This window comes from Hypomesus nipponensis, chromosome 18 (genome assembly GCF_054491055.1).
Source record: "Hypomesus nipponensis isolate SF chromosome 18, ASM5449105v1, whole genome shotgun sequence".
Classification (NCBI taxonomy): Eukaryota; Metazoa; Chordata; class Actinopteri; order Osmeriformes; family Osmeridae; genus Hypomesus; species Hypomesus nipponensis.
Window position 1 is genome coordinate 5,850,385 of NC_140378.1, and position 20,379 is coordinate 5,870,763.

The 20,379-nt window shown below is 43.6% G+C and overlaps 1 protein-coding gene across 1 annotated transcript; it reads right to left on the minus strand.

Annotated features, from left to right (window-relative positions):
- Positions 1-7,524: 7,524 nt before the first annotated feature.
- LOC146251704 (adhesion G-protein coupled receptor G7-like) lies at positions 7,525-18,133 on the minus strand. The gene is made up of 23 exons (XM_084681359.1): positions 18,040-18,133; positions 17,718-17,827; positions 15,484-15,630; positions 15,217-15,299; positions 14,983-15,116; positions 14,766-14,876; positions 14,391-14,569; positions 13,667-13,819; positions 12,969-13,176; positions 12,661-12,765; positions 12,337-12,446; positions 12,072-12,218; positions 11,812-11,894; positions 11,536-11,669; positions 11,319-11,429; positions 10,947-11,125; positions 10,498-10,650; positions 10,295-10,407; positions 9,857-10,188; positions 9,668-9,749; positions 9,030-9,188; positions 8,737-8,896; positions 7,525-7,852 (listed from the first exon to the last, which is right to left on the minus strand). Exons 1-23 carry the CDS (start codon positions 18,131-18,133, stop codon positions 7,700-7,702), a joined length of 3,240 nt encoding a protein of 1,079 aa, XP_084537485.1. The 3' UTR covers positions 7,525-7,699.
- Between the last annotated feature and the right edge of the window lie 2,246 nt (positions 18,134-20,379).

The following is a 20,379-nucleotide window of genomic DNA, read 5'->3' on the forward strand; positions in this document are numbered from 1 at the left end:
ATCCCCCCCCCCCCCTCTCCCCCAGAAGCAGCATCTCCACAGTGGTTGAGGTTGTTCGTCTGGGGTAGGCTTCACCAGCTGTGGATGTTGGGTTCCTCTCCTCCTCAGACACGCTCCTCACAGGCAGGGCAGAAATAGCTCCCTGATCTCAGGGTGATGACAAGCCAGACATCCTCTGACAAACACATAACACCGTGTGCGGCGCGGGCCGCTCGTCGCCGAGGGCCTCTTTCCATCAGCCTCTGTTAAGTGTTGTGTATGTGAGACGTCAGAGACGTGAGGACACTGGAAATAAATGAGGGGAAAACCAGTCGTCCTTGAAGTTTGGAGGGGGGTGAGGAGAATGACAAGATCCACTTCTTGAGCCGTCATACATGACTGGTAGAATTCAAAGCTCTGTCCTGCAGTATTGTTCTGAGATTGGTTTACTGTGTCAGGGTCCGAAACTCCCATTACGACTTCTCAAACACACCCGTTTTCAATCATTTGGTGGGAAATGTGACAACCCCATAGTAGTACTGTAGTTTCTTCACTAAAGACGATTACAATGTCAAATATCAGATATAGCTGTTCAAACCAATTCCTTACTGATAAAAACAGTAACAAATTCCAAAGCTCTCTTTCCCCCCCCCCCCGTGCCATTGGATCAGATTCTCAAACAGTTCACAAAGAATGAATGGCGCAAGTGCTTGCCGCACTCTGCCTTGGAAATGGTTAATCGCTGTCATCAATCCCCCCAGAACAAAATATCTCCATTCACCCAATTAGGGACATTAAACCGATTATACTAATGAACTCACTCTACATCCCTCTCTCATATGGGGAAGGGTAGAGAAGTAAGCTTATATCATTTCTCCATCTGAGAGGGCAATAATACTGTGATTTATACCCAGAGCAGCAGTCTGCCTGTTTTAGGCTGACGACATTTTGGCTCACACACACCCAAAGTACTTCTTATTAATGAACTGCTCCACAGTCTCCCATTCCCTTCCCCCATTCTCTCTGCTATCCTCCATTCAAAGTCATTGGTAGCAATAAAACCTTCTCTTGAAGCGGTTGAGTTTTCAGAACTGTGTTTTTTGGTCTGTGCAAAACTACTGTTACAATGTCTCAAAGAGCAATGAAATGTTCAGACGCGAGCCACAACTGACAAGATGCACACACACATCCACTGGTCAACCATGAAACATGCCTGCAACATGAAATTGAATACATGCCAGGCAGTGGAGGTCCTAGCACATTTGACGCCCCGGGCGAGTTTTTCACTTACACTTACCCCCCCTCCACACTGAAATGGAGAATCAATCTCTTGATAGGATGCATAGGCTACTGATTGTCATTTCTGGCAATGCTTCAATCCACAGATCGCCGCCTGCTGGCAGAACTAACACAATGCAGCTAAATTCAACAAAAATCCATACACATGTCGCCATTGCTCAATAATGAATAAATAAATATGCATGTGCAATGTGTTTCAGCATAATTGTTACAAAATAAGCAAACATTGCCTAGTAGCCGTAGAGCACAGCAAGGAACGTATTCTCACTCAAGCCCTGCCAGTTGGAAGTCTCTCGGTGGACTGCTAATTATTTTTTTTACTTTAATTGGGTAACTAAATCTAAATCCACTACCGACACACCATGAGCAAATATCTTCTTGACTGTGTGTGTAAATCATGTGTGGCCAATACCCTGGTGCTAAATTGCATCTGCTGCTGGCCCAGGAGGGGGCCAAAACATGCTCGCTGGCTAATCTAAAACCGTGGGGTTTACAGTTGGGGCCTTGAATCCTTGCATGAAGGCACGGTAATTTCATTTATCACGCGTGAGCACACATCGAATTGCACACGGTCTGTCTTGAGGAAGGAGGGCAGCGTATTGTGTGAGTTTTTGTGTGTTTGTATGTGTGTGTATGTGTATGTGTGTTTATGTGTGTGTGTGTATGGGCCAGCAAAGTAGGGGCAGATAAATCCTCTGTTGTGGCAGGTTCTTTGGTGCAACAAATTTGGCACGCAAGAGCAGGTTAGGGGAAGAGACAGGGAGGGAGGGAGGGAGGGAGGGAGGGAGGGAGGGAGGGAGGGAGGGAGGGAGGGAGGGAGGGAGGGAGGGAGGGAGGGAGGGAGGGAGTTTCTCATTCAATATATTTGAATGAGAAACACTCAAAACCTGGTAACAATCTGACAGAACCACTGGTGGATTCAGAGGGGAGGGGCACGGGGTTGGAAAAGGCATCGCTTAAGTGCCCTCTGGAGTGGCAAGAACTAGAGCAAGTGCCCTGTTGGCTGCTTTTACTTGGGGAAATAATGCTTGAGTGCCATCTTGGATGCCCCTTCATGCAATAAATGATGAGGATGTGCCCTGCAGAGCAAGACAATGATAACACGTCTTAATGAGTGCCCTTTCAGTACAGAAAATTGGATGCAGTGCCCTTACGGTGGTCTGAATGTGACTGTTCCCTATTTGAGTCCACCACTGAGTAAGATGTTATACACTGTGGGATCAGTTGCTTTCCACATAGCCAAGTTACGTTAAATAATGTTCAACTTCGTCAGCTTTGATTACACACAGAAGTCCTACACAGAAGACAGCAAATACTTTGGCCATATTGCATGTAATTCTGAACGATGATGCGTTTGTCATTTTTTTCCAATGAAAAAATGAAAAAGAGAACATGAAACACGATTGGCTGTAATTCAAAATGTCGGTTCTTACAGGGGGTTCATGACGTGACTTGTCTTTGCGGCTGTGTTGACTTGACTTTCGACTCAGAGTGTCTCTGGAGTGGCTGCCCCCGCCTCGTGTCCCAGAGTGGAACGACCCTTGGCCACTTTCAGCTGTGTGGCGCCAACTTCCTTTGAAGCTGGTGTGTCATATCGCTTCTCAAATGTTGTGTTTCTTGAGTACTTGAGTGCCTGTAGCTCACTCTCACTGTCTAACAGCAACCCTGTCTTCCTTCTCGCTCCTCCCTGTGTGAGGTACTTTGCTGAATGCGGTTGTGAACTTCTCAGCCTTTTCCTGTCTGAGGAGAACCTGGTGTCCCACCTCTCTCCAGACATCTTGGCACCCTGACGTTTGCCTGCTAAGAGCTCAGATTTTCCTTTCAGCTCCCTATCCGGTATCTCCAGGGTGTTCTGTGGTGTACGGCTCAATCTAGTAACTTTCCCAATCATCTGCCAGGCTCCTGCCCATTGTTGCTTGATATATAGACTATCACTTACTTGTCCAGGCTTGTCCTGTAGTGTTGGATCAAGCTCTCCCAACAGTAGGTTCCGAAACTGAATGGACATGCATTGTGGAACTGTGGTTCACAGTCTGATCTGGAGGTCAATGGCAGACCATGTGGTCTCCAGACAATCACCTTCTCCGCTGTTAGAGAGGACATCATACTCATAATTCCTGCTGTAACAACCGGCAATTGATTGTCTGTTTTAAATGTCTGTTTGGAAAGCGACCACTGTAGGATTGATTGGCTCAGATGCATCCTGGCCACCAGCTGACATCCTGATCATCCAACAACCGGAGCCATCACTCAGCTGCCTTGTCCATTCCTGGCCACCACACTCCTCAAATGCACTTTAGTACCTCACCCCTAAGTGCCCTTTATGGAGCCAATGCCAGAGCCCTGGCTCGTCATATACCATATTGGACATTTGCAAAAAGAACCAGCTTGAATGTCTCTTCTCTGAGTCTCTCATCCATAACTGAAACCTCGCCCACTTCCCTCAACCAACCTTTGAATGCGTACACAAGGCTTTGAGCATGAATTGTTCTCTGAGCACTTCAGAGGACGGTCAGTGACCGTTTGAAATCCCTTCCAATGCTTCCTATCGCACGCCAACGCCAAGGCAAGTGCCTCATGCTCAGTCAGAGAATATCTCTGTTCACAATCTGTCAAGCTTCCTGTTCACTCCATTGACAAACAGCAACAGTGTACAGTCACCAAGCCTTGGTATTTATCTTGAACATCTGCCATCTCAATGACAGCACAGCTGTTGGTTAAAAATAACCAATTAGAATATGTACATTGACATGCATGCATGCATACATAAAAATGTATACTAGTTCATATTAGCTTGGCATTCAGCCAACAGTAGCTAGTCACCTAAATCAATGTTTTACTGCCACCTATTGGCCCAAACCTGATGACACGTCTCTCTGTGACAGAGTCCTGGTGTTGCTTTCACTGACTTGTTTTGGTGAAACTGAAAGTGATAAATGTGTTCAACCAGCTAAGCCACAGCATAAATTATACTATCACATTCGATTAAACTTCTTGAATGCTCTCATTTACGGCAGACCGTGATGGATCCAGAGGTATTGTCGTTGGCGACCATTGTGATGGTGTTCGTTTACATCTATTCACTGCAAATTCCAGATCAAGATTTTTTTCAAGCGCTGCTGGGAGTTGAACCTGAGATCACCTGTTTACGAGACAGGTGCTTTCAAGCAGGGATGTGATGGATCGGACTGCATAATGGAAGCTCGCCCAACGTGGGGCTCGAACCCACAACCCTGAGATTAAGAGTCTCATGCTCTACTTACTGAGGGTTTAAGAGTTTTTATAAGAAACAGAAATGAACTAAAATTTACATTTATTTGGGTTTTTGATTGGAATTTGGTTTTAAGTTTTGTCTGAGTTTTATCAGAGCCTGGCATAATGTTTGGGGATAAAAAGTTAGGCTGTGATGAGGTTGTATTATCAATGGTATTAGCGCTTAAAGAGGGTTATTATAACCTTTGTTCTGAAATAATTTGGGAAGAATCAATAAGTCTGATAAATTGTGGAGCTAATTAGCTTGTTTTGGACTGCAGCCAAAGCAAGTAATGAAGTTCTACCTATCTAGCCTTTATAGAAAATATATTTGGGAAACATGTTTGGTTAATTACTACATTAAGAACACTATTTGGTCTTTATTTCATTTGAGAAGCATACAGATTAAATTCTGGTTTGAGATAATGACAATAGTTTTTATTATAGCTTTGACAAAAAGAGGTGTGATTTGGTAAAATAGAGAATTTAAAATGATATAGGTCTAAAAACTTTTTAAAGAAATACACGTTTTTTGGGGGAGTGAAAGTAATGAGACTAACGTTGATTTTGTTTAAATAAGGAAACAAAGAAACAGATTGCAATTTCTAGGCATGACTAATGTAGGAGTTGAATATCAAATGTGTGTTTGCTCAACAATGGATAAATAAGGCAATGCTCACCTGGAAAGATAAGAATTCTGAAGAACTTGTGTTTGCTCTACTAGTCCACATTCCTGAAAAGGTTATCATCTGTAAATGTGGAGTTCACACTGATAACATTGATTTCTTTTTTCTGGGGAATGCTAAAGCAGATGTGGCAGCAAAAGAGGCAGCCATACCAGATGTATTAACATAGAAAAGATTTTATGTGGATGAGACTGTCTTGAGAGATAGAGAGAGGAAGTGTCACCAAAATGATGGGTTACGTAAATTCATAGGAGAACTTCTGTTACTAAAAAATCTATTTTGTTATGTGAGTTTTAAACAAGATATGGACTTTTAAGTATCTGTTTACTGGAGTCAAAGGCAAAGCTGTGTGCTTACTGTGTAGAGAACAGGTCGCTGTGTTGAAGGATTACAATTTGAATAGGCACTACAGGACTAAACACGCAGGCAAAAACAAGAACTTGACTGAGTGGGCGAGGGCCGCTGATGGTTTGCTACCTCTCAGCTGTCCTTCGCTAGCCTGGCTCTGCCCTCCTACGTACTTCCGCTAAATTTTTATTTTGCTTCTGTACTAGGTCTGGCCATGAGGTACGTAAGTCAGATGTCTCCGGTGAATTTTCTACCGGCCAATCAGCGAACAGAGGGAGTGGCTGAGAACAATGACGTTTATGTTTTGCGCTAGTTTGTATTGTAGTTCCGTAAGTCGGCGGAGAAAGATGCGAGCGAAGCCATTCGGTCTGTTGTGGCAACGCTGCCGAATATCCATAAGCTAATGCCAGAGCAAGAACAAGTTTAGCTGAGTTTTGTTTGTGGCCATGATGTTGTGGCCCTCCTCCCCACGGGGTTCGGGAACAATTTGATTTTCCAGCTATGGCAGCTAGCTCTGTTACAGTATTGGTGAAGGAATTGGCTAAGGCGAACGCTAGCTATTGGTTATGGCAGATCAGAGTGGCTCTAGGCAGATCCAATAGTTTGAAACTTCAACAGAGTACCTGCCTACAAGGAAGTTAACACTTTTGAATGGAGTGAGGCCAGACTCTCTGTACAAATTGAATGTACGAGAGTCTGGTTAGGACCAGGCTAGTCCTTTGCATATCTACCTCAGACATTCAACCAGACTTCAATGCGCTGGTTCAATTCCAAGCCAGACTGGATTTCTCTCACTGAACAAGTAAAATGAACTGAAAAAACATGTATTGCTTTTTGTATAAAGTGAAGATCAATTGCATATCTGTAACATACTGCAAAACACCTTTTCAGCATTTGTGAAGATTAACTAGCCTAGTTAAATATACTGTAATGATTGTTTTCGTTTTTACTGATTGTTACTTGTAGTATTTTCCTATTTGACATACACCACAATTTCATATTTGTTGACAGAATATCCTTATTCTTCTGTTCTGATAACCAGTAGCAGCGAATTACTGCTTTTTACAATGGGAGAAAATTAATAGTGAGCAGAATTAATTTTAAGTTATCGTTGGTGGGGCCTTCCAACACATTTCATGTTTCTCATGAATTGCCCACCCCTGGCCTAGAGTATAAGTAAATAAAACAGAAATGCAAGAAACGCCCGCCAATTTGAATCTAAAAGAACGATTCCCTTTCACACCGCGTCGTAAATAAAAACCTTTTAATAAGACACAGATCCTTATTAATTCCATATCAGCTTTCAGTTAGACAACAGGAAACAAAAACAGGTTGGTGGGGGTTGGAGGAGGTGACAGAATGAGAGGAATGTATGGCGTACTACTGGGTAGCGCTGGGAAAGTATGGAATGATACAGGAATAAACACAGGTGTCAGTCACAGCAGACGGATAATAATGAATGGGTATTCAGATGTGCGTCGTCATTGCTCAATCAATGCATTGAAGTTTAGAGTCTGCAACTGTCGTTATGTGCATTGCACATTAACTCCTGATTTAGGCAACAGTTCCAGTTTGTTCCCTATCAAAAAAAATAAAACATTGATACAATTGGTTTGAAACATATACCCTAACAAAACAGATAGCAATACTGCACAGGCAATTATTTGCTTGCTTATTAATATTATTTACTCACATACACGTAGTATGTGAGTCACATACGCGTAGGATGTGAGTCACATACGCGTAGGATGTGAGTCACATACGCGTAGGATGTGAGTCACATACGCGTAGGATGTGAGTCACATACGCGTAGGATGTGAGTCACATACGCGTAGGATGTGAGTCACATACGCGTAGTATGTGAGTCACATACGCGTAGTATGTGAGTCACATACGCGTAGTATGTGAGTCACATACGCGTAGTATGTGAGTCACATACGCGTAGTATGTGAGTGAGTGAACAAATGGCACCAGAAAGTACATGTCTGGGTGCAGAACAGGGGAACAGTTGTGATGGAGGAAAGAGAGAATGATTTCGTGAACTCATAGTTCACTGGAAAGTATAGCGGTATTTCTTATCATTGGCGGTCTAATACTGTCTCTGCTGAAACAGACAGTTTTGACTGGCTAGAGCTTTATGTATCCAGTTCTTTGTATGAATCAATGGTATTTTGGTCTTTGTGTTTCCATAGAGTGAAACTTTTGACATGGCGGCCGATTGGAAGATCCAACATCTTTTGCCTGAAGATGGACTTTCTTGCTACAAATAGTATGAAGATCTGCAGTCCCTGTGAAAGACAAAAATAGAGATGGCAAATGGTTCTGAATTATTTAAAGGTCTATGTTATGTATAGGTCTTCATTTTATGAGCTGTAACTGTTCTATTGTTTGTTCAGACAGGATTGTTAGGGAGTTGCCACAACGTGGTTAGTGTTTCCCATGTCACTTATCTCACAATTGTCTGTGGGGGCGGAAACAGGCGCTAACAAGCGTGTGCATACTGTACATAGGCATCCTGGAAATTGTGTTTTCATCACACATTTAACAAGCTTGTCCCCAATGTACTGCCGGTCTGACTCAATGAGAACACTACTGCTGGTCTGACTCAATGAGAACAGTACTGCCGGTCTGACTCAATGAGAACACTACTGCTGGTCTGACTCAATGAGAACACTACTGCCGGTCTGACTCAATGAGAACAGTACTGCCGGTCTGACTCAATGAGAACACTACTGCTGGTCTGACTCAATGAGAACAGTACTGCCGGTCTGACTCAATGAGAACACTACTGCTGGTCTGACTCAATGAGAACACTACTGCTGGTCTGACTCAATGAGAACAGTACTGCTGGTCTGACTCAATGAGAACAGTACTGCCTGTCTGACTCAATGAGAACACTACTGCTGAACACTACTGCCGGTCTGACTCAATGAGAACACTCATGCCGGTCTGACTCAATGAGAACACTACTGCCGGTCTGACTCAATGAGAACACTACTGCCGGTCTGACTCAATGAGAACACTACTGCCGGTCTGACTCAATGAGAACACTACTGCCGGTCTGACTCAATGAGAACACTACTGCTGAACACTACTGCCGGTCTGACTCAATGAGAACAGTACTCCCGGTCTGACTCAATGAGAACACAGGTAACACAACACAGGTAGTTACCTGTGTTGTGGTACACAGGCAGAAGACGATGTTCAGGATGAAGTGCACGTTCTTGTTTGGTATGACGAGCATCAGGTAGCCTATTATCCAGGACAGACCCAACACCACTGCCAATGAGAAACTACTCAGAAAATGTTTTTTGTTGGAGGACCCTCTGGTGCTGTGGAGAAAATAAAAAGCTTAAAGCAGATGGTAGAGCACTCACAACATAGAAGCAATAAAAACGTTATTACAAGCCCTTTGACTATTAGGATTTGTTTACGTATGATTGCAGTTAGCTACATCATCGGTACCTGGTTAAATTGGGGTTTGTCTTGCATGTTGTGTAGCTAAAATAGCATAGGATAGCTGTGTTAAAGATCAGCATTAGAGCCACCGGGATGAGGAACCCCCAAAACATTGGCTTTGCAAAGTCAAACTGTCCCTCTCGGTTTACAGCAGCAAGCCAGCAACTGGAGGGTCAAAAGGAAGTAGTTAGTTTGTGGTTGATGTAATGTACTGTGGTAAAAATGTACCTCTGTGTTTTCTACTGTAGTATAAGATATACTAGGTTATGCTATGGAAGCAAATCAGTGACATCATGTTTTGAATTTTAAAAGGAATTGGATAATATACACACTTAAATACCACCAAATTTGTTGGTTTTGAATTCACTTCTTCAGATTGAAATGTACATTTATTTCAATGTAAAAAAAAAAAAATTATGTAAAAATCCAAAAATAAAGGTTCAGAAATTCAGATTCCACACAATTCGAACCCAAAACATTCAGTCACTGATTTGCTTCCAGAGTATGCTTTCTTTGTCCTGGTAGTGTAGTCTAAGGTTAGAAGTAAAAGATACAGTAAAAGCTATAACAGATTGTGTAATAAATGTTGGTAGTTTAGTGTATTAAGTAATAATGAAACAACAACAACAAAAGTTTCGATTTACAATTCTTCCTGTCGGTAGTTTAATGGATCGTCCACTCTGTAGGTGACTCCCAACGTGATGGAAACGAGAAGAGCAGGAACTCCTGGGAGAGAAGACAGTGTAGATGCACAAGTAGCTGCAGCAACCCTGCATTGCTACATTGACAAATATTACTTTCTACTTTGTTACTTTACGCTGCTACCTACGCACCCCATCCAGTGACCACAGTGACAGTCGGAAGGTAGGATGGGGGTCTCCGCAGAGGGTTCCAGAGCAGTAGGAACATGTGAGAGGCATAGAGAGAGTTCCAGACAAAGGTGGCCGTCAAGAAGAACTGCAGCAAGACTGCCACGGCAGTGCAGGGTCCGTGGTCTGGGTCGACGTGCGTGTCAGAGGAAGGCATGACGTTGGCGTCCTTGTCTCCAGGTTCGTGGGACTGTGGGTCGGTGTTGTTGATCCCCAGCAGGAAGAGGAGGGTGAAGATGAGGAGGCTGACACAGAGGCTCACCATCAGGAGTGCTGGGCTGCTGTTACCGGATTTCCTGAGGAACGGACCAATAAAAAAAAAAAGTAAACGTACCAATTTGCGGTCTCTACGTAGGTTGCTTTTGTGAGGGTTGCCAGATCTTGGTACAGCAAAGATCTCACCTGGTAATGACGTGAAAAATGATTGCGATAACCAAGCCCAAAACAGACATGGAACACCCCAGATAGGTGATCCAGTCCAGGGCTTCAGCGTAGACATAATCCACCCTGTAGGACTAGAGGTAATAGGGATGTTTGATTTTTATGTGGTAAACCGAAGTTCCCAGCTGAGGGCAGTAAAGACAGAGTTGAGAGAGGACACTTGCCATTAGCACAGCAAAGTTGGTGGTATGATTGCAAAAACAATGCAGGGCCTCAGAGGAAACGTTGACTTTGTAGCACCCTTCCGTGCTCCATTCACTTTTGGTGTAGTTCCAGAACACGCATGCAAAGTTGTAAAGTGTTGTGTTGGGGACCTTCTGACAAAACAAACAAGTCGCTTTGTAATTACCGTATCCGGAGAACCAAACACAAATAGACATTTAGATTTGTGGGTGAAATGGATGAATGCTGTTGTACAGTTGGTATACTTGAACTTCCTAGTTCCACTGTTGAAAAGAGTTCATGGGTAACTTATCCCGTTGTCATTTGGGGAAAGTTTTGAATTTACACAGCAGTGTCGTTTCATCCAGCCTCCATGAATTATAAACAAGTGCCATGACTCGGCTGTATCAAGCACAGCTAATCTAAACCACAGGTATGCAAGGGATCTTACAACTGGTTTGAAGACCATTTCCACATGGTCAACACCCATCCTTCCAGCTCCTTTCACATTTCCAGAGATGACACTCCTATGACTGCCCAAGAGGGCTCTGAAATCCCTTGACCTGAAGAACCTGTCGTTCTGGTAGAGCACAAATCCAACAGAGATGCCAGAACTTCGACGCTGCACTCCTGAGGGGACGAGGCCCAGTTTGTAGAGTAAAAGAAAAGGAGGGAGATATTAGAGTTGTATTTCTATCTTCTTGATTGTGTATTGACATCGATTTTGTTTCCTTCTCATAGGATGTGTGTGATAAGCACAAGGAAACTTAAAGGGGGTTGATAGTAAATCTACTGTTTGGCATTAGGTTCACTGTCAACTCACCTGGTGATAATCTAATGAATATCTGCACATCAGTGGCCTCTCCATCGTCAGACAGTTTAGACGCATTGGTATTCAGTCTAATTCTATCAGCAGCAAAACTACCATATAACCCTGGAGAAGGGGGAAATGATTGTGCTGATCATTAAATAAGAATCTAAAAAGTGTTCACTGCAAATGTACCTACAAACTTGGATGAACAATGCTTTCTCCCATCAACCTGTTTGTGCAGAGAACTGGACGCCGACTATGTTGTTACTGGTTGGTACAACAGACTGGACAGCGAGGTTGGGCTGGACCACTAGATATGTGTTATCTGACTCCTGTGAGATATTCTCTAAACTTCTAGTTAGGCTGTGGGGCAATCAGAGAGGTAGAGAGACAAAATCACCTCACAAGACTTTAAAAACTGTATTTTGACTTTAAAAACTGTATTGTGACTTAAAAAATATATATATTTACTTATTAATATTTACAGTTTACATATTAAACTGACTTTAAAGACGCCTCTGCCACACTGTCCGGTACAGAGGCCTCCAGCAACTGACTAACAGTGGTCAATGCTGCCACGGCAACTGCCTGCAAAAGGTACCAGAACACCACAGTTAATAATAGAAAAGTTGAATATTTTTTTTCGCAAAGTATGTCTCTTTCTCTGTTATACACTATTTGTTACAATTACAATATATAAATAAAACAATATCTATAACCTCATTGTTAGAATTAACGGTGTGTTGAGGTTTCAAAACACTGCACCTCCGAGATATTTGAAGACCTTTCAAGGAGGGTGTTGGTGATGTCAATCGCCTTGGTAACATTATCAGCTGTTAGAGTCTCTGGATTTGACGTCAGAATCTGAGTGCTGCTCGCTAACTGCAGCAAATCAGATGTGTTGCTGGATAGCTAAGGGGATCAAAACAAATAATGCATGTAGTTATTTACTGTACAAGCACTTAGATTGTCCCATTAGGTTCAAAAACAGGGTTTCTATTAGGAATCATTGTATTTAAATTGTACTTACATTTCCTTGAACGTTGCTGAAAGTTATGTCACACTGTAAGACATTTGGGGTATCAAACTTTGGAGTCCCATATTGACCGGTACACCTTGCTGAAGCTCTCGGCACATTCACTGTTGGTGATAAAACAGGAAACAGTGAATTTATTATCAAGAATGTCATGTAGAGATATTGATATTAATTTAAAAGATCTCCAGTGATGGTATTCCATCCCAAGCCATCAGCTGCCACAGTGCCAAGAGAGTCCACACACTCAGGGCTGCAATATGCTGTAGACAAAAATGGGACACTGCTGTACCAGGAAAACAAACAAATCCTTTAGCTTACCACTAGATGTATTAGGTCCACACTTCTGCTCAGAATAACCAAACCAACCAATGGTAGTTCTTGGGAAATTAAACCCTTGAATGGTTTCTTCCATGCAGAAATTTTCTGAGAGATTTAAATGTGGTACATCGGTTTATATCAAATTCAGAACAGAACATACCTGTGATAACAAGATTATTAAGAACATGTTTAGAACAGCAGAGCCAGGCGAAGGTGCCATGACAGCCGTGGCTGTTTAGACCCACCTATAGAGCAGTTTCTTCCAGTCCATTCAATGGGACAGACACAGAATCCATTCTGTAGCAAACCTCCATTGGCACAGCTCAGAGGAGGGTGGTTTGACTGGGTTGTGTGGATGGCAGTGGTGGAAAGAGTGCTGTTGGTGGGGGCAGTGGGGGAAAGAGTGCTGTTGGAAAGAGTGCTGTCGGTGGGGGCAGTGTTGGATGTGGATGTAGCGCTGATGGAGGAGCTGGGAATGTTAGTACTTGTGGGGATGGAGGTAGGGACCGTGTAAAGCTAGAGGAGAAAAAAAACAAAACAACTGACATTTCAAAGTACTTATAGATAATAGGGTTGTTATATTTGTATGTGGTAGGGGTGTAACAATATATCGTGGAACAATATACAACACTTTTACAATATGTATCATAGGCAATATTTTTACAATACGACGTCCATTTGATCCTTTGGTTGAGCTACCAGGACGCGACCTACTCTGCACCTGTGTCATGCATGCATTCACAGAAATCGCTTGAACGGAGTTAACTAAATTGTATGTACAACAAAGAATTATTGAAAATGTTTACTGTTTGGGAAATTAATCTGTTAAGTGAATTTCAGTTTACAACAGTTTAATGTTGTAAAAAATATTGTGATACGTATTGTACACCCAGTATCGTGATATGTATTGAATTGTGAGCTGAGTCTATCGTTACACCCCAAGCATGTGGTAAACTGAAGTTCCCAGCTGAGGGCAGTAAAAACAGAGTTGAGAGAGGACACTTGCCATTAGAGCAGCAAAGTTGGTGGTATGATTGCAAAAACAATGCAGGGCCTCAGGGGAAATGTTGAAGTTGTAGCACCCTTCTGTGCTCCATTCACTTTCGGTGTAGTCCCAGGACACGCATGCAAAGTCATAAAGGGTTGTGTAGGGGACATTCTGAGAAAAGAAACAAGTTGCTTTGTCATCACTGTAGCCGGGGAACCAAACACAAATTGTCACGACGTGAGGTGGGGTTGGACCCAAATGCAGTGGAGTCAGCAGGCATGGTCGAAAACAAAGGGTTTAATACTTGAAACGGGAAACAGACAGGGTACACGCACCCAGGGGTAGTAGCAGTATGACAAGACAAAGACTGGACACAAAACAGAAACCAAAATACACAGAACCAAACGACACAGGTGAAGACAATGACACTAACGAGAACCAGACAGGTGAAGACAATGACAGGGAAACACTAGGACAGGACAAAACCAAAAACAATAGGGGGGCTAGGCTGGGGCCGTGACACAAATAGACTGAATGCTGTTGGACAGTTGGTATACTTGAACTTCCTTGTTCCACTGTTAAGAGGAGTTAATAGGTAACTTATCCCGTTGTCATTTGGGGAATGTTTTGTATTTACACAGCAGTGCCGTTTCATCCAGCCTCCATGAATTATAAACAAGTGCCATGACTCTGCTGTATCAAACACAGCTAATCTAAACCACAGGTATGCAAGGGATCTTACAACTGGTCTGAAGACCATTTCCACATGGTCAACATCCATCCTTCCAGCTCCTTTCACATTTCCGGAGATGATCCTGCTACGACCGGGGAAGAGGGCTCTGAAATCCCTTGACCTGAAGAACCTGTCGTTCTGGTAGAGCACAAATCCAACAGAGACGCCAGAACTTGGACGCTGCACTCCTGAGGGGACGAGTCACAGTTTGTGGAGAAAAAGAAAAGGAGGGAGAAATTAGAGATGTATTTCTATCTTCTTGATTGTGTATTGTCGTAGATTTTGTTTACTATGTCTCATAGGATGTGTGTGATAAGCTCAAGGAAACTTAAAGGGGGTTGATAGTAAATCTACTGTTTGGCATTAGGTTCACTGTTAACTCACCTGGTGATAATCTAATGTATATCTGGACATCAGAGACCTCTCCATCGTCAGACAGTTCAGACTCATTGGTATTCAGTCTAATTCTATCAGCAGCAAAACTACCAGATAATCCTGGAGAAGGGGAGAATAATTGTGTTAATCATTTAATTAGAATCTAAAAAGTGTTCACTGCAAATCTATCTACAAACGTGGATGAACAATGCTTTCTCCCATCAACCTGTTTGTGCAGAGAACTGGACGCCGACTATGTCGTTACTGGTTAGTACGACAGACTGGACAGCGAGGTTGGGCTGGGCCACTAGATATGTGTTGTGTGACCCCTGTGAGATATTCTCTAAACTTCTACTTAGGCTGTGGGGAAATCAGAGAGGTAGAGATACAAAATCACCTCACAAGACTTTAAAAACTGCATTGTGACTTAAAAAAAATATATTTTTACTTTAAAACTGACTTTAAAAACGTCTCTGCCACACTGTCCGGTACAGAGGCCTCCAGCAGCTGACTAACAGTGGTCAATGCTGCCACGGCAACTGCCTGCAATAGTACCAGACAACCACAGTTAGCTTAATAATAGAATAGTAGAATATTTCTTTTTTTCACACAGTATGTCTCTTTCTCTGTTATACACTATTTGTTACAATTACAATACATAAATTTAACAATATCTATAACCTCATTGTTAGAATTAACGGTGTGTTGAGGTTTTAAAACACTGCACCTCCGAGATATTTGAAGACCTTTCAAGGAGGGTGTTGGTGATGTCAATCGCCTTGGTAACATTATCAGCTGTTAGAGTCTCAGGATTTGACGTCAGAATCTGAGTACTGCTCGCTAACTCCAGCAAATCAGATGTGTTGCTGGATAGCTAAGGGGATCAAAACAAATAATGCATGTAGTTATATACTGTACAAGCACTTAGATTGTCCCTTTAGGTTAAAAAGAGGGTTTCTATTGGGAATCGTTGTATTTACATAATTAGGGTTGTTGTAGGTTTCTGCTTAAATAGCCTCTGACATCTGTATTTGGATCAGAGCGAATAGTGTCCTACTGAGTGTACATCATGACTGTCTCCTAATTGTAAGTATCACTCAATTTGTATTCGAATCCACCGAGAACATATTCTTAGCTAGCATGTGTTTCTTCAGCATTCCCGTTCGTTACAACACTCGTAGACGTAGATATGTCACAAAGTATATACGGTCCACTTCTAACATTAGCTACCTATCCAGATCTTCTCCACCTGCCCTCTCTCTTTCTATAGGGCTCTGGATCTGCCAGTCTGCTGTGAACAAGGCAGACTTCATCCCTCCCTTAACCCAGCTGTCCTCCAGAACTACAGACCAGTATTACTGCTACCTTTCTTTTAAAAAACAATTGAACTTGCTGTATCTAACCAATTGTCAAACTTCCTCTCTCAGAACAACCTGCTTGACCCCAACCAATTGGGCTTCAAGACCGGCAACTCCACAGAAACTGCCCTCCTGTCAGTCACCACTGCCCTCCAGTCTGCCAGAGCGGCTTCAAGGTCATCCGTCATCATTCTGCTGGACATTTCTGCAGTATTTGATACGGTTAACCATCAGATCCTGCTCGCCAAACTCTCTGAGATGGGCATCACCGGCACTGCACTTTAGTGGATCTCATCCTACCTGTCCGGAAGATCCTACCAAATCTCCTGGGCAGGCAAAGTGTCAGGACCCCGCCAGGTATCCACTACACAGGGCTCCGTCCTTGGACCCCTCCTCTTCTCCCTGTACACCACCTCACTTGGACCGATCATCACCTCCCACGGCTTCTCCTACCACTGCTACGCTGACGACACACAGCTGTACCTGTCGTTCCCCCCGACTGATACGGGGATCTCAGCTAGGATTGAGGCCTGCCTCACAGACATCTCCGCCTGGATGACCAAGCACCACCTCTAGCTGAACCTCGCCAAAACAGAACTTCTCATCATCCCGGCCAAACCCTCCATCTCCCACGATCTCTCAATCACCCTGGGATCCACGACAGTGACCCCCTCATCCTCTGCCAGGAACCTTGGGGTGACCATGGATGACGAGCTCTCCCTCACGGCCCACATTGCTGCAGTCTCCCGGTCGTGTAGGTTCACCCTCTACAACATCCAGAAGATCAGGAGATACCTGTCTGAGCACCCCACCCAGCTGCAAGTCCAAGCGCTTGTCCTCTCCAAGTTGGACTACTGCAACTCGCTGCTCGCCGGTCTCCCAGCATGTGCAACCCACCCTTTCCGGAGGATTCAGAACGCAGCGGCCCGACTGGTCTTTAACCTACCCAGACCCCATGTCACCCCCCTCCTCATCTCCCTTTACTGGCTACTCATCACGGCCCGTATCAGATTCAAGACCCTGGTACTGACCTTCCGAGCGGTGAACAGGACTGCACCCGACTACATCTAAGTCTCTCCTCCTGCCCTACACCCCCACCCGCCACCTACAGTTTTCTTCTGACAACCGTCTGGTGGTCCTCCGCTTAAGACCGTCCGGTCCCAACACAAGCTCTTCTGCTGTCTGGTCCCCCAGTGGTGGAATCAACTCCCCACCTCCATCAGAGACATTGACTGTCTCCCCACCTTCAAGAAAAGGCTCAAGACACACTTGTTCCGGGAATACAACAGCACCTAGGAATGATTTGCTGGACCTGATGTTAGTTTCCTCTAGGATCACAATGACTCTTACTTAAAGACTCTATACTCGCTTTTTTAGGGTTCATGTTGTTTAACTGTAACTTGTTTAACTGCATGTTCTAATGGTTCTTCCCTTTGGCACTTGTTTTAGTTTTTTCACAATGTATGCTTCATGTTTGGCTACCCGCAATGTAGGGGATATCTCAGTGTTTGACCTATGCAATTTTGTAAAAGCTCTCTCTTGGTAATCGCTTTCGATAAAAGCGTCTGCTAAATGAATACATTTAAATTTAAATTGTACTTACATTTCCTTGAATGTTGCTGAAAGTTATGTCACACTGTAAGACATTTGGGGTATCAAACTTTTGAGTCCCATATTGACCGGTACACCTTGCTGAAGCTCTTGGCACATTCACTGTTGGTGATAAAACAGGAAACAGTGAATTTATTATCAAGAATGTCATGTAGACGATATTGATGTTAATTTAAAATATCTCCATTGATGGTATCCCATCCCAAGCCAGCTGCCACAGTGCCAAGAGAGTCCACACAATCAGGGCTGCAATACGCTGTAGACAAAAATGGGACACTGCTGTACCAGGAAAACAAACAAATCTTTTAGCTTACCACTAGATGTATTAGGTCCACACTTCTGCTTAGAATAACCAAACCAACCGATGGTAGTTCTTGGGAAATTAAACCCTTGAATGGTTTCTTCCATGCAGAAATTTTCTGAGAGATTTAAATGTGGTACATCGGTTTATATCAAATTCAGAACAGAACATACCTGTGATAACAAGATAATTAAGAACATGTTTAGAACAGCAGAGCCAGGCGAAGGTGCCATGACAGCCGTGGCTGTTTAGACCCACCTATAGAGCAGTTTCTTCCAGTCCATTCAATGGGACAGACACAGAATCCATTCTGTAGCAAACCTCCATTGGCACAGCTCAGAGGAGGGTGGTTTGACTGGGTTGTGTGGATGGCAGTGGTGGAAAGAGTGCTGTTGGTGGGGGCAGTGGTGGAAAGAGTGCTGTTGGTGGGGGCAGTGGGGGAGAGAGTGCTGTTGGTGGGGGCAGTGGTGGAAAGAGTGCTGTTGGTGGGGGCAGTGGGGGAAAGAGTGCTGTTGGTGGGGGCAGTGGTGGAGAGAGTGCTGTTGGTGGGGGCAGTGGGGGAGAGAGTGCTGTTGGTGGGGGCAGTGTTGGATGTGGATGTAGCATTGATCTGGGCTGAGCTGGGAATGAAAGTAGGCCTACTTGTAGGGATGGAGGTGGTGGGTGGGGTAATTAGAGGGTCACCAAACGGTGTGGTTGTATCTGGTGAAGTATTTGTAGGATGATGTGTGGTTACATTATCAGTACTGTTAGTAGTCATATTGTTAGTAGTTATATCCTCAGCTGTAGGATGAATTAGGTGTTCATGAGTCACAAGATTAGGTGTGGTTAGATAGTCAGTAGTCACACTGTCAGTGCTGGTTACAGGATTAGTAGAATTTAGAAAACCAGGTGTGGTTACATAATCAGTAGTCATATTGTTAGTAGCCACAGTGTCCACAGTGGTTTCATTATGTAGGCCTACAATTGACAGAAATCTGACAGGGACGCTGTGTTGAAAAAACACTGTAAAAAGAAGGCAAGATAAATGACCATGAGCCATCAGAAACGTGGTCAACAATGTCATCATGGACATTGTCATGTCAACAATTTCATGGACCACAACCCCCCCACCAACAAATGAGTTTCACGCATTTGCCGTGAGACTCGTGCATTTCAGCCATTTCTCACGCAACACCTTGTAGCCTATTTCTCACGTATTTCAACAATTTCTGAGAAATGTTTAAATCCTTTAATGTCATTAAAAATCCCATGCCTTTAGCAAAACCAAAAATAGTGCCATGCTCTTTAGTTCAATCTGTGTGAAGTAGGCTATAACATAGACTTACCTATGATGAAAATGAATGAAAACCGCATGTCCCTCATCTCAAAACAACCTTCCAAACAGCCTTCAGTCCTAAGGTGAAGGAGTCCTGAAGTTTATAGTAGCACTTCTACTCTTGAGGTAAAACTAAAACACCAAAACATGAACTGCCAGTTCATGTTTAACTTAAACCAGGAACTGGTAATCAGTGTAATACATAAGTGTCGGTCAAATATTTTGTGGTCAAGCTCGATCACACGTTACTTAAAGTAATCGCGCCATCTAGTTGGTAAGGGATGCAAGAATAGAATATTCATAAGGAGTGGTGACAATCTAGGGCCTATACATGCGACATTTGACACATTAACATATGACAACGACATGAGCACATCCATTATGTTGGATTAACAGAGTTTATCCAAAGTCGGAAATGAGCACAGTGCAATCGCTGCAATAGGCTATCTGTTTGAAATACACACAAACATGTGCAGAGACGGCCTCGGGCGCTATGAAGAGGGGGGCGCCAAATACCGAAGGGCGTCCATTTATTAACCGTCGCGCACCACCAGCAGAGGGCGCCGAGACAGAGTGGAGGAGGGGCGTCTCTCCGATTTGCGCTTCTGGGGTGTGTGTGTGTGTGTGGGGTGGGGGGGGGGGGGGGGGGGGGGGGGGGGGGGGCTGCTGTTGAAACATCCTTCCAAGGGCGGCGAAGGTACTCGCGCCGGCCCTGAACATGTGCAATGTTAGCATCGCTGTACCGTGCTTCCACCTACAAATTCGCATCTCCAGTAACAGAAACTTCATTTTGTAATGTTTGGTGAGTTTGGGCAGTTTTCAGTTAGAATTCGCCACGTTTCAGAGCCAGACAAAAGCCTACTTTGTGGACGGCCGCCCTTACAAAAAAGAAGTATATTAAAGGGAAAGGGACTTTCTTTGTTTTTTTAATTTATTTAATATTTTGAATAACAAATAAATGTATACAATGTTATCCAGTGAAATTAGTAATTTATTAGTAAAGGGGGTTTACACTTTTGCAAGGCACTGTATCCA

What these genes read in the sequence shown, in the direction of transcription:
- LOC146251704 (XM_084681359.1), bottom strand. Translation starts at nt 18,133, where the DNA reads ATGGAAGAAACCATTCAAGGGTTTAATTTCCCAAGAACTACCATCGGT. An exon ending in GGTCTTCAAATATCTCGGAG is followed by an intron (nt 11,895 to 12,071) that starts GTGCAGTGTTTT and finishes TACCTTTTGCAG; the next exon opens with GCAGTTGCCGTGGCAGCATT. An exon ending in ATTTTTCACGTCATTACCAG is followed by an intron (nt 10,189 to 10,294) that starts GTGAGATCTTTG and finishes TCCGTTCCTCAG; the next exon opens with GAAATCCGGTAACAGCAGCC.